The following is a 14,237-nucleotide window of genomic DNA, read 5'->3' as shown; positions in this document are numbered from 1 at the left end:
TGGTGGTCAGTGCACAAACTTATTTTCATCTGGCCCCAAGAGAAACATATCCAGGAGCCTTTTACTGTTGTGCATCCCTGGACTACTCTGAAACAGCAAACCCCCGAAAAACAGCACAAAGTTGTAAACATTTGTAAAACTTTTATTCAGATCGTTTGCAATGCAATGCTCAATTGTTAATATTTTCTAAACATTTATAAAATCAGTCTTTTTTAAAACGAATTGAGATATAATGTGTGTATATATATATATATATATATATATATATATATATATATATATATATATATATATATATATATATATGTGTGTGTGGGTCAATTCAGAAAAATTGCTACCTATACCCCCCTGTAGGTGTATTCCTAGCGAGCAATGTTTGCTTAAACATCTTTCACTATAGTAGCAACAATATTAAAAGTTGAGAACCTTTCAAGAATTGCAAAACACTTAAAAATTAAAAAAAAAAAGTGACTTTGTTGTCTTAATGCACTGGTTTTCAAACCTGTCCTAAGGCATCCCTAACAGGCCAGATATTAGAGCACAGGTGAAATAATAATCTGATTAGTAAACATAGGTAATTTAACTGCTCTCACCCAAACGTAATCCTGACAATCTTGTGTCTTAATGTAATAAAAGAGGCTAACATTTCAATTTAGCTTATCCTTTGTAACAAAAACATAATTAAGATGCTTATTTAAGAAGTATATTTAGAGAAGAAAAATATTAGCAAATTCAAATTTAGCATTAGAATGATGTAAAAAATTGTTTTCTGCAGCATAAAGTAAAAAAAAAAAAAAAGGTGCTGTTTCTGTCCACTGATACAATTTTAAAACAAATCCGTAGCTGTACGGTAAAACAGAACCTGAAGAATTAAACTCCAAGTCACATTATTAGACTGTTAATGTTCTTCAAATTACCCTCCCAGTGCTATATATCAACAGGATATAATCTGGTTGTCTTGTTTTCCCACTAACATTTTGTTCTTTAAATTCCAAAGGGTAGAAGTAAAGGTCTTCTTGAGCAGATTCTTAAAACAAACACTGTAGTAAGACAAGGCATATAACCAGCTCCATAATCTGTTCCAGGCATGGTGTAATACAGTGAAGTAGCACTAAAAGAGCTTCTTTGGGCTAAAAGAGCTTCTTTGGAGGCCGACCTTTGATCCTCAGATTCTGCATACCAATTCCACTTGGAGAAATATTCACATTCTGCCAGAAGAAAATGGGAAAGAGTTTTCCATAAAACACAAAGTAACACATTTACACTTAATAGAAAACATAAATGTAATAATACACAAATGCTCTACATTAAAGCATTCTACTGCAACGCAAATCATTAACCACTCAAAACTAGTTTATTAAAGGACAGGGCTGTGAAATATCCAATGGCGCAACACTAACAGACATTTTATAATTACATTTTTCTACAGTTTTCCAATAGATTAACATATCAGTAGAGTATAAAAAATTTTCATACTAATTCATCTGTTTGCTACATTTGTGGATTTTCCAGTCCTGATAGATGTGCCACATATATAAAGTGGGGGTGGAGTTGACCATTGAAAACACTATTTTCAGACTTAAAGAGACAGTAAAGACCAGAAATTTTGTTGTTTAAAAAGGTAGATAATCCCTTTATTACCCATTCCCCAATTTTGCATAGCCAACACAGTTACAAAAATACAGGTTTTACCTCTGTGATTACCTTGTATCTATGGCTCTGCAAACTGCCCCCTTATTTCAGTTCTTTTGACAGACTTGCATTTTTAGCCAATTAGTGCTTGCTCTTAGGAGCTTCACGTGCCTGAGCTCAATGTTATCTATATGAAACACATGAACTAACGCCCTCTAGTGGTGACTGTCAATATGCATTCAGATCAGAGGTGGCCTTCAAGGCCTAATAAATTAGCATATATACTTCCTAGATTTACCTTTCAACTAAGAATACCAAGAGAACAAAGCAAAATTGGTAATAAAAGTAAATTGGAAAGTTGTTTAAAATCTCATGCCCTATTTAAATCATGAAAGTTTTTTTTTTTTACTTGACTGTCCCTTTAAATTACAGGAAAAGGGGGCAAAATACGTAATGATAGTATATTGCAAATTGGTTTTACTATGCAAAATAAAGTTTTTTTATAATACAATATCAAAGTGTTTACAGTTTCTTTAAGATAGTTGAATGTTATATTCAGTAGATCGTCTAGCATGGCTAAGGTAAGAGGGTTGTGTTCATTACTACTATCTATTCTTTTACAACTGGACACAGGAGAAATATTGCAGACATCAACATTCTGCACCTAAAATAGAAGCTGAAATAAATTGTTAAATATTAACTATAAACAATTATAATATAGTTGCAATTACTTCTTCCCAGGCTTTTCAATTCTAATTCAATTTCTCCCCAAAATCTAAGATAAAGGAATATTTGTTTAGAATATGAGATAATTTTAATAGACATGGAATTACCTTCTGCTACACTTTGTAATGTCATTACCTTTTAAATATCTATCACTTACATATAAACAATATTTACAGTACTTTTTCCTGGTGTAAGGAAATTACCTTCTGCTACACTTTGTAATGTCATCACTTATTAAATATCTATCACTTATATATAAACAATATTTACAGTACTTTTTCCTGGTGTAGGGAAATTACCTTCTGAAATGTCTTGTTTGTTAGATGCCCGATAGATAAGGAGGGAGTAGGATGAACTGTTGACATTCACAGCTATCCTAGTCACATAGTATGGTACAGCTGGACAGTACAAGTCCATATTCTACCTTTGTTTCTTTTATCTAAATCCTAAGAATGACATGGAGGCTCTGCTCCACAAGCATGATATATTCACACAAAACACAGGAATGGACCACACTCTCAGACCGGACAGGGTACAGATCCTAAGTCACTGTAAATTCTGCAGCCCAGAACACTGACAGACAGCTGTACTGTTCCCAGCAACCAAGGCAGTCAACCCCTGAGCTACCTGGGTGACAGGCCCATAGGGAAACGCACAAATATTATCAAGACAACACACAGGAAAACTGGCACTTACAAGCAGGCACACACATATTATTTATATATATATATATATGTACCCTATCCCATTATAGGCCATAATGTAAGGCAGTGACTTTGTTGTATTCTCAAACATAACCTTCACAAATTGTTTTGCAGACACTGTTTCTCCACAACGGCTTCCACAGCACTAATTTTCCTTCAATTTCTTTATACCTTGTACTTAAAATTATGCCATGAAAAGTCTACCCATACCCACCAGCCTGGAAAAGAACCAGCTATAACACACATAGAGCTGTGCTTAGGGACACTCTTGTTTTTTTCTTCAAGAAACCCCTGAATTGCCTATACATTAATAAAGGCTCACAGGAATGCAATATGCTCAATAAGAAAACTGATTTGTCAGTAAGTATAAATCTGGCTTTCCCTCACACTCTTGTAGAACCATATCAGTACTGGTAGGTTAAATTAATTTCTTTCTCCGTAGTGACAATCCAAGTCTAGTTATAAGATAAGAATACATTTTGTTTTGTTTATAATGGTAGCAAGAGTCTACAAGATTTTACTCTTGGGAGTCCATAAAAAATATAAATGAGACAAAAAGTAAGGCCTATTTCTCAAGAACCAACGCTTGAAGAACCTTCCTGCAAATGCAGAGGCCAAAACATCAAAATGATAAAGGTCGGTAAAGGTATGCAAGGAAGACTGGGTTGTAGCCTTGCAAATTTGTTCGACAGAAGCCTCATTTTTGAAGACCCAAGAAGTAGAAATAGAACAAGTGGAATGAGCAGTAATTTTGGCTGGTGGTTGCTGGGCCGCCTCCAAGTAAGCCTTATAAATCAAGCTCTTCAACCATGTGGCCAAATACACTGCAGTAGCATTCTGGCCCTGTAGACTGTAGATTATAATTAAATTAACTCCACTAAGTACAAGGAGTATTTGAGGCAATAATAACTAAAGTAAAGCAGTATCTGTGTCAAGTCCATTAAAATACTCCAGCAACAAAAGTAAACCAACAATCCAACATTTTGCATAGCACTTTCTCAAAGATGTTCTTTTCTTTCCTAAAATATAGTGAGTCCATGGCTTGAGTAATTACTGTTGGGAATATTACTCCTGGCCAGCAGGAGGCGGCAAAGAGCACCACAGTTAAACTGCTAAGTATCACTCCCTTACCCACCACCCCCAGTCATTCTCTTTGCCTTCGGTGCATGGAAGAGTTGATGTTTAGGTGTCCGAGGAAATTTTTTGATTTCATCTACAAGCAAGTTTTGGGGTACAGCCGTATTCCATGTCATTCCTTGCAGTCGGGTAGTGGTGGCTTTAAAGCAGTTAAAAAGAGGTACTTACTGCATTTTCCTAACAATTGCTGCACTAGTTTAGAAAGCCAGAGTTGGCTACTCTGTTCTTTCTTTTTCAAAGGTCTCTGTGAGGAACTGTGTCTTCTCATACCTTGTAACTGTCTACATGCCGGACAGCGAAGCAGGTATGTGCTTTTTCTTCCAGTTGGGGAGACCATGCACTTAAATTAAAAGGCACTGCTTTTTTATTGGGACATAGATAATCCTGCTGTATGGATTACACTGGGGCATAAGGCAGGCACTGTAGCACGTGTGAGACTAACATTTAAACTCTTTTAAAAAGAAAGAGTAAAATGTTTTTATTAGGCTTTATTTTCTGACACATATTTACTTGATAAAACAATACAAGTTTAAACTGAAATTAAGGCTGAATTTTCTATTTCAACAGCTTATTCAATTTCCCATTGCTTTGTTTAAAATGTTGCATCATTTTAAAATAGTCAGGTTTGAAAAAAAAACGGTTAATTCTGGTACTCGGTGTACCAGGAAGTAGTGCACCTCTGTGTCGCAGCAGTAACTTGAGCTCGGTAGTTGCGGTCACATGACCGGCTTTACTTCATAACGTTTCAGAGGAAAAAAGTTGTTTTTCTCCATTTCTGGGTAATCCGGTCTTAATTGGTAGCGGTAAGGCACCTCAGTAATTAAGGTGTGGGGTTGCCTGAGGGATATTTTATAAATGTATTTGATGTTTATTAAATGTTTTTTCTTAACTTTTCTCACAAAATTTTAGCGATCCTAATTTGGGATAAAATTTAAAGTGTATTTTTTCCTTGGCTTATTTTAATTGAATATTAAAATCTTTGAAACTTATCTGTACAAGTTTATTTACTGTTTCACAACATGTCTGATATGGCGCAAGAGCCTGCTCTCATGAATTCATGCTTATTATGTTCAGATGCACAAATTGCAGCTCCTATGCAGGGCGTTATGGTTGAAAACCTGGTCTGCGGACGTTTCTTCTAAAGTCAAGCTTCTGGCGATTCCTTACAAGGGCAAAACCTTGTTTGGACCCGGTTTGGCAGAAATCATCTGATATTACGGGTAGAAAAGGGTCTTTTCTACCTCAAGATAAGAAAAATAGACCTAAAGGACGTCAGAGCAATTTTCATTCCTTTCGTAACTTCAGAGGAAAGCCTTCCCCCCTTCTTCTTCCAAGCAGGAACAATCCAGTCTTCTTAGAAACAAGGGGAAACAATCAAAGAAACCTGCAGCTAATTCCAAATCAGCATGAAGGGTTTGCCCCTGATCCGGGATCGGATCAGGTGGAGGTCAGACTTTCTCAGTTCTCTCAAGCCTGGATATGAGATGTCCCAGATTACTGGACTGTGGACATAGTATCCCAGGGTTACAAATTGGAATTCAAGACTTTTCCTCCCACAGGCAGATTCCATCTCTCAAGATGATCTGCAGACCAGATAAAGAGAGAGGCGTTCTTGAAAAGTATACAACATCTTTCCTCCCTGGGAGTGATAGTTCCAGTGCAGGAACAGGGTCTCGGGTTCTACAACCTATTTGTGGTTCCCAAAAAAGAGGGAACTTTCCGTCCCAGTCAAGACTTGAAGTATCTAAACAAGTTTTGCAAAGTTCCATTCTTCAAGATGGAGACTATACGCTCCATTCTTCCTTTAGTACAAGAGGGTCAGTTCATGACAACCACAGACCTAAAGGATGCGTATCTTCATGTTCCTATTCACAGGGGCCATCACAGATTCCTGAGTTTTGCCTTTCTAGACAAACATTTCCAGTTTGTGGCCCTTCCATTTGGTCTAGCCACGACTCCCTGAATTTTTTCAAAGTTTCTGGGGGCTCTTTTGGCAGTGATCTGTTCTCGTGGAATTGTGGCAACCTACCTGGATGACATATTGGTTCAGGCGCCATCTTCTCAACAAGCAAAATCTCACACAGAGATATTGTTGTCTTTTTTTTGTTCCCATGGATGGAATGTGAATCTGGAAAAAAGCTCCCTTTCCCCTGCTACAAGAGTAGTGTTCTTAGGGACCATAATAGATTCTCTATTGACGAAGATTTTCCTGACAGAGGTCAGGAAAAACAAAATCATTTCCTCCTTCCTCTCTCTTCAGGCTACTGCTTATCCTTCAGTGGCTCAATGTATGGAGGGTCCACAAAGAAAAGGAGCGAGAGAGTTAGATTAAAAGTAAAACTTAACCTTTATTGGCAAGTAAAATAGGACATGCAGGATGTCTAACAACAAGAGATGGGGCACCTTTGGCTGGCAAGGCTTACGCGTTTCGGCAAAGCCGTAATCATAGCATACTGAGGCCAGCCACAGGTGTACATTATATACATAATTGAAGTAACACCATTGGTTAAAAAACACATTGTAAAAAGAACACCCCCAGAGTTAAATTTAACCCCATGCATACTGGAGAAGAACCGTACAATGTAATACAGAGCAATGAGATATGTGAACAATCACAAAGAGTGTAATAGCTGCTAAGAGTATAAGTATATCATTCATATAATCACAACACACTAATATCGCAATACTTGTATACTAGTGTATAGGCATGTACATGTATGGATGAATGGCTGAGAAATAACAAGCTCATAAGTAACATAACACAACAGTACTGATATGTACAAAAGAATGAGCCAATCCAATCATACACATATACATACATAAGCACATAGGGGGCATACCACATATATATGTATATACACAGATATATATACATATATATATATATATATATGTGAGGCAAAAGCATGCATTGTTAGATATCCCTTCTAATGTGTTCAAGGTGGATATAAAGAATATTCCATATTTATAAGAGTAGTACATAGACCAATATACATTAATCTAATTACATATTGACTCCATTACACCTAAATGAGGGAAGAAAAGATAGAACCCTAATGCATGCATATGCAACTATCAATGCAAGATAAGAAAAGTTAAGAGATAAGAGAGGGAGAGACATGAGCAAGTGGATTATTCCCAGTAGTTAATAAGATCAAACTCAGAGTTCAATCCTTTGGGAACTCTAGTTTCCATCTTGAAAATCCATAGCATCTCTCTCTCTTGCACAATGCTACTTCCCGATCACCCCCTCTCTTAGGTCTGAGTACCATGTCAATGGGCTGCCAGGAGAAACAGGTTAGATCTTTCTTATGGATTTGAGCAAAGTGATGTACCAAAGGAGTGGTAGCTTTGCCCACTCTAATGGTGGACAAATGCTCTCTAATCCTAGGTCTGATGTCTCTAGTGGTGAGCCCAATGTATTGTTTGCCACATAAAGTAGAAGTTATACAATAGATGACAAAAGTAGAAGTACAGTTGAGACAATGTATGGAGGTAATCGGTCTGATGGTGGCTTCCATGGACATCATTCCTTTTGCTCGATTCCATTTGAGAGCTCTCCAGTTGTGCATGCTCAGACAATGGAATGGCGACCATGTGGATCTATCTCAGAGAATAGAGTTAGATCAATCATCAAGGGACTCTCTCCCATGATGGATTTCTCAGGAACATCTGTCACATGCTTTTGGAGAACTTCCTGCGTGATCGTGACCACGGACGCCAGCCTGCTGGACTGGGGAGCAGCCTGGAACTCGTTAAAAAGTTCAGGGCCTTTGGACTCGGGAGAAGTCTGCTCTTCCCATCAACATCTTGGAGTTGAGGGTGATTTACAATGCTCTATTGGCTTGGCCTCAGTTGTCCTCAGCCCAGTTTATCAGGTTTCAGTCAGACAACATAACCTCTGTGGCTTACATCAATCATCAGGGAGGAACTCTGAGTTCCTTAGCCATGAAGGAGGGGAGGTTACTCAGATTCTTCAGTGGGCAGAGACCCACAATTGCTGTCTAACTGCCATCCACATTCCAGGAGTAGACAACTGGGAAGCGGATTTTATGAGCAGACAGACTTTTCATCCCGGGGAGTGGGAACTCCAACCGGAGGTGTTTTCCAGCATAGTCCTCAAATGGGGGGTGCGTCCCATCAGAACGCCAAGCTTCCAAGGTACAGTTCAAGGTCAAGAGATCCGCAGGCTGTTCTGATAGATGCTCTGGCGGTTCCTTGGGTTTTCAGGTTGGCATACCTGTTTCCTCCGTTTGCTTTCCTTCCACGAGTCATTGCTCATATCAAACAGGAGAGGGCGTCAGTGATTCTAATAGCCCATGCGTGACCTCGCAGGATCTGGATTGCAGACCTAGTGAAGATTTAAAAGGATTTCCAGCTTCCAAATGGTAAGTAAAAAAACCTTTATTCACTTATACAGGGTCCATAGTACAGCAACAACGTTTCAAACCAATATTTGGTTCTTAGTCATGTCAAAGAGTCTATGTACAGGTGTACATAGGAATTTTGTTAACCAAGGACTCAGACATAGATCACACCGGGCCAGGTGGAAGCATAGCAAAGGGCGGCTACTACCTGACATCACAGCCGGAGCGACAGAAAGCTCGACGGACACGGGGATACCAGCACGGTTATTAAGGGCACTAGTGTTTACCTATGCAGAGGCACCAGAGGTGAACAGGTACAAAAAAGATAACACAGCTGTGGATAAAATTGAATGTATGGGCACTCAACTTAAGAGCATAAATGATCAATTGTATATACACGGAAGGGGCATGTTGGCTAATATGGGACTCACTCTGGCAATATGTGTTGGTGATACAATTCCTGCTGGCTTCACACAAATGGGGAATATCACTGAGTAAATGATGGACAGCTTAAAGATCGATACTAATAATGGAACTTTAGTTCAAAACATTGCAAACAAAGTCTCTTACCCCTTAATGCCAAAATACTCTAATACAGTGGACTGTATATCAAATATACATAATAACTAAGCAACAGATAATGTGGATGTGTTGTACGATTCTGTGAGCACTTGCACTTTGAGGAATACCGATTTACATGTAATGCACAGCATTGATTTGCACTAATCAGATACAAATATTAGCACTTGCACTTTAAGGAATAAGGATTCACATGAAATGCACAGCATTGATTTGCACTTACAAAATAAAAATACTAGTTTGCACTTTGAAGACAAATGCACTGATGGTAATTTAGTACATAATATCTCTAATTATGTCTTATCAGAAAATGAGTACACAATTTTAAATAAAGGCCTATCATTTTGTTTGCCTAACACTTGTGATGAATTTGTCATCCAACAGGACCTACAAAGATTCTATAGGAAACTAAAACTTAAGATTCACTTTGCCATGTTGCCTGGTATGTTGGATCCTGTTGGGTCACAAAAAACACAGAAAATACACGAAAATGTTAAGTTTAATGATCCTAAAGATTTTGGGATTCAAGGGAAAAGTAAATTTACACCATCCACTCCACACAGTGTTGCTACTTATGCTAAACTAGTTCAGAAAGAGGTAGACAGTCTATTGAGAAGAAACAAAAATATTAGACTAGTACAAGCTATCAAGAAAGAGAAATAAGCAGTTAACCAATTGAAAAACAACAAGATAATAATAATAAAGGAGGAGGACAAGGGCGAACCTGGTGTTCTGTTAAATAAGGCAGATTATGTACAGGAAATAGAGAGAACTATGTGATACCCAGGTATATAAGCCCCGTATGGGAGATCCTACTATTCAAATCAACAATGAAATAGAACATATAACAAATCAGGCAGTAAAAGCGGGTATTATAGCAGAAAAAATTAAAGAATCTTTAATTGAGAAAAATCCAATAAGGCCTGTTTTATATGTACTACCAAAAATCCACAAGGATGAATTTCATCCGCCTGGTCGCCGTATAGTAGCAGGGGTAAACACTGTATTTTCCAAAATTTCAGTATTTTTAGATAAGGTATTAGAACCTTATCTCCCGAAATCATCCTCATACCCAAGGGATACTAATGATTTTTTTAAATAAACTAATCGATATAGGTTATATTGGCAACAAATGTATCTTATATACGTTAGACGTAACAAGTCTATACATCTCAATCAAACATACTAGTGGCATTTCTGCAGTAGCTAATACACTTAAAATGGATAGTAGATATGGTGATGAAGAGGTTCAATTCTTGGTTGATTTGTTATCTCTTATTCTTTATAAAAATTATTTTTTGTTTCAGGATCAGTTCTTTTTGCAAAAACAGGGAACGGCAATGGGCTCCCCAACCTATGCCAATATTTATATGTCTCATGTTGAGGAAAATTTGTATACCCACATAAGTTATTTTTGTGGCATTGCGCCGCCTGGTGGAGAATCATGGACGATATTTTTGTGCATATGGTTGGGCGACGTTGGGAGACTATTGGAGCTTGTTGATCACTTGAATTCAGCAGTGTTTGGTCTTAAGTTTACATTGAACATGAGAGAAATGGGTGTCCATTTTTTAGACACTTTTGTATATATTGATGAGGGATTTCCAAAAACAGATCTATATACTAAGCCAACAGACAAAAATAAAGTGCTTCAATATAATAGTTTTCATCCAGTGAACACATTAGAAGCTATACCAAAGAGCCAGTTCATGCAAGTTAAAAGAATTGTTATTGACAACGGGAGATGCAATTTAAGGCTAGATGAAATGGCAAAGAAATTTAAAGCAAGAGGCTTCCCTGAGAAATTGATTAATGATCAACTTGAATCTGTTAATAAAAATGATGATCAACAGATTAGAAAGAATAAGAGTGATAAAGGAGATAGAGTGATATTTGTTACCCAATATAACAACTTGGGTCCTAAAATTACAAGTATCTTGAATAAATATTGGTACATTTTAAAAGACTGTAATCCCCATATTAAAAGCTTCCAGGAGAGACCAATGACAGCATACAAAAAAAGCAAAAGCTTGAAAGATGTTTTAGTTCATGCTGACATAGGTAATAAGAAATTAAGTGTACAAATAGGATCCAACAGAACTGGGTGTTATCCCTGTTTACACTGCAGCCATTGTAGCTCTGTAATTAAAGGGGAGGGGGGGAGTCATCCAATAAATGGGACTACATATAGAATAAAAGACTATCTAACATGTACATATGCAATATACATCAAGTATCCTTGTGCTAAGATTTACGTGGGTGAAACGAGTAGGGAGGTCAGAGAAAGAATGACTGAACACAAGTCTAATATTTGGACAAATAACAAAGATGCCCCTCTTTCCTATCACTTCCTCTCCATGGGCCATAGTATAAGCCAGTTGATGCTTCAAGTAATAGAACATGTGGCTAGACCCAGGAGGGGAGGTGATAGGGAATCAATACTAAAGAAAAGAGAAATGTTCTGGATTAGAAAACTGGATTCCCTACAACCCAAAGGGCTTAATAAGGATTTTGACTGGTCACTGTTCCTTTAAGATGTACCTGTGAAATGTAAATGTTGCATGATTCTGAATTTTTAATTGTATGTATAGGTTTGCTTAATTTTAATATGGTTTTATTACAAATATTTTCAAAAATATGCATGTGATAAATTTGGAAGAAATTTCTCTGCAAAAACATATGCAAAATTGACATTGATGTTTTTTAATTTTGCAATTTTGTATTTAACACATGTATATTGGAAAACATCCACAAGATGGTAGTGTTGTTTAGCCTTATAATTACTTGGTAGGTATAAAAAGGCACACCTGCACATAGACTCTTTGACATGACTAAGAACCAATTGTTGGTTTGAAACGTTGTTGCTGTTGCTGTACTGTGGACCATGTATAAGTGAATAAAGTTTTTTTTACTTACCATTTGGAGACTGGAAATCCTTTTGAATCTTGATTATGATATTGGGATCTGGCTAATCCCCTTTTCCATGCCCCAAAGTCTGGAGAGAGGTGCTGTCTTCCCCTGAGAGTTGTTTAGATTGCAGACCTAGTGGACATGTCATCTCTCCCACTTTGGAGACTACCTCTGAGGAAGGACCTCCTGATTCAGGGACCCTTCCTTCATCCAAATCTCGTTTCTCTGAAGCTGACTGCTTGGAGATTGAACGCTTAATTTTGTCTAAGCGTGGTTTTTCCGAGTCGGTCATTGAGACCATGATTCAGGCTCGCAAGCCTGTTACTAGAAAGATTTACCATAAGATATGGCGTAAATATCTTTATTGGTGTGAATCCAAGGGCTACTCTTGGAGTAGAATTAGAATTCCTAGAATTTTATCTTTCCTTCAGGAAGGCCTGGAGAAGGGATCATCAGTCAGTACCCTGAAGGGTCAGATTTCTGCTTTATCAGTTTTACTACATAAACGTTTGGCGGGTTGTGCCAGACGTGCAATCTTTTTGTCAGGCTTGGTCAAAATTAGGCCTGTCTTTAAGTCTGTTGCTCCTCCTTGGAGCCTTAACCTTGTTCTTAAAATTTTAGAGCTGGCGCTGTTTGAGCCATTGCATTCCATAGACATTAAGTTGTTATCTTGGAAGGTTTTGTTTCTTGTTGCGATCTCTTCTGCTCGAAGAGTCTCGGAACTCTCAGCTCTGCAGTGTGATTACCCGTATCTTATTTTTCATGCCGATAAGGCGGTTCTTCGTACTAAGTTAGGTTTCCTTCCTAAGGTTGTTTCTAATAGAAATATCAATCAGGAAATTGTTGTTCCCTCTCTGTGTCCTAATCCTTCTTTTTCCAAAGAACGTTTGTTACACAATTTGGATGTTGTACGTGCTCTTAAATTCTACTTACAGGCGACTAAGGATTTTCGCCAGTCCTCTGCCCTCTTTGTCTGTTTCTCTGGGAAATGTAAAGGTCAGAAAGCTACTGCTACCATTCTTTCTTTTTGGTTACAAAGTATAACTCGTTTGGCTTATGAGACTGCTAGACAGCAGCCTCCTGAGAGAATTACGGCTCATTCCACAAGAGCCGTTTCCTCTTCTTGGGCTTTCAAAAAAGGAAGCTACTGCAGAAAAAATTGGCAAGGCTGCAACTTGGTCTTCTCTACATACTTTTTCCAAATTTGATACTTTTACCTCGGCTGAGGCTTCTTTTGGGAGAAAGGTTCTTCAAGCGGTGGTGCCTTCTGTTTAGGACTGCATGTCTTGTCCCTCCCTATTTATCTGTGTCCTCTAGCTTGGGTATTGGTTCCCAACAGTAATTACTCAAGCCGTGGACTCACCATATCTAAGGGAGGAAAAAACAAAATTTATGCTTACCTGTTAAATTTATTTATTTCCGGATATGGTGAAACCACGCCCCCACCATTTACTTTAAGACATATGTTCTTTTGACTATAACCTCAGGTACCTCTACACCTTGTGTTACTCCTTTTTCTCCATTTCCCTTTGGTCGAAACACGGGGGGTTGTGGGTAAGGGAGTGGTTTAACTGTGGTGCTCTTTGCCTCCTCCTGCTGGCCAGGAGTGATATTCCCAACAGTAGTTACTCAAGCCGTGGACTCACCATATCCGGAAAGAAATACATTTATCAGGTAAGCATACATTTTGTTTACCCTGCACAAAATAAGCAAAGTCCTGGAGCACCTTAAAACAGGGACACAAAATGAGTATGCTTGACTACTGATTCCAGCACACTAAAGACAGGGAGTAAGATTGGTCAGAATATTAACTGCAGAAATGATACAGGGATTGCTCTCTAAGTAAGAATTCGAGAAACCTCCATCATCCCCACGGAACTCCCCCCTTATGATTATTGTAAGCCACTGCTGTGACATTGTCTGACTGGAAACTCAGATAAGTTTCTCTTTTCAGGAGAGGCCAAAACTGAAGGGAGTTACAGAACATTTATAGTCAACTTCGCCTAACGTAGTACCCAAACTCCCTGTGCTCTATTTGAGACCCCCAGACTGCACCCCAACCCCAGGGACTAGCACATGTCGAGCTCACATTCCAATTTGAAATGACAAAAGATACCCCCAGAACAATAGATCGATGGTTGATCCGCCAATAAAGGGATTGTCTTGTATTGGCATCCAAATG

At 38.1% G+C, this 14,237-nt stretch overlaps 1 protein-coding gene across 1 annotated transcript in view; it reads right to left on the bottom strand.

Annotated features, from left to right (window-relative positions):
- Window positions 1-750: 750 nt before the first annotated feature.
- Window positions 751-14,237, bottom strand: part of HELB (DNA helicase B) — a 518,950-nt gene continuing 505,463 nt past the window's right edge. Inside the window, exon 17 of the mRNA XM_053719225.1 lies at window positions 751-1,208. Within this exon, the coding sequence (XP_053575200.1) occupies window positions 1,131-1,208 (78 nt within the window). The 3' untranslated portion in view covers window positions 751-1,130. The remainder of the gene's footprint in view (window positions 1,209-14,237) is intronic.

The sequence above is a fragment of the Bombina bombina genome, chromosome 6, assembly GCF_027579735.1.
Source record: "Bombina bombina isolate aBomBom1 chromosome 6, aBomBom1.pri, whole genome shotgun sequence".
NCBI classification, from domain to species: domain Eukaryota; kingdom Metazoa; phylum Chordata; class Amphibia; order Anura; family Bombinatoridae; genus Bombina; species Bombina bombina.
This window is presented reverse-complemented; position numbering and strand designations above follow the sequence as displayed.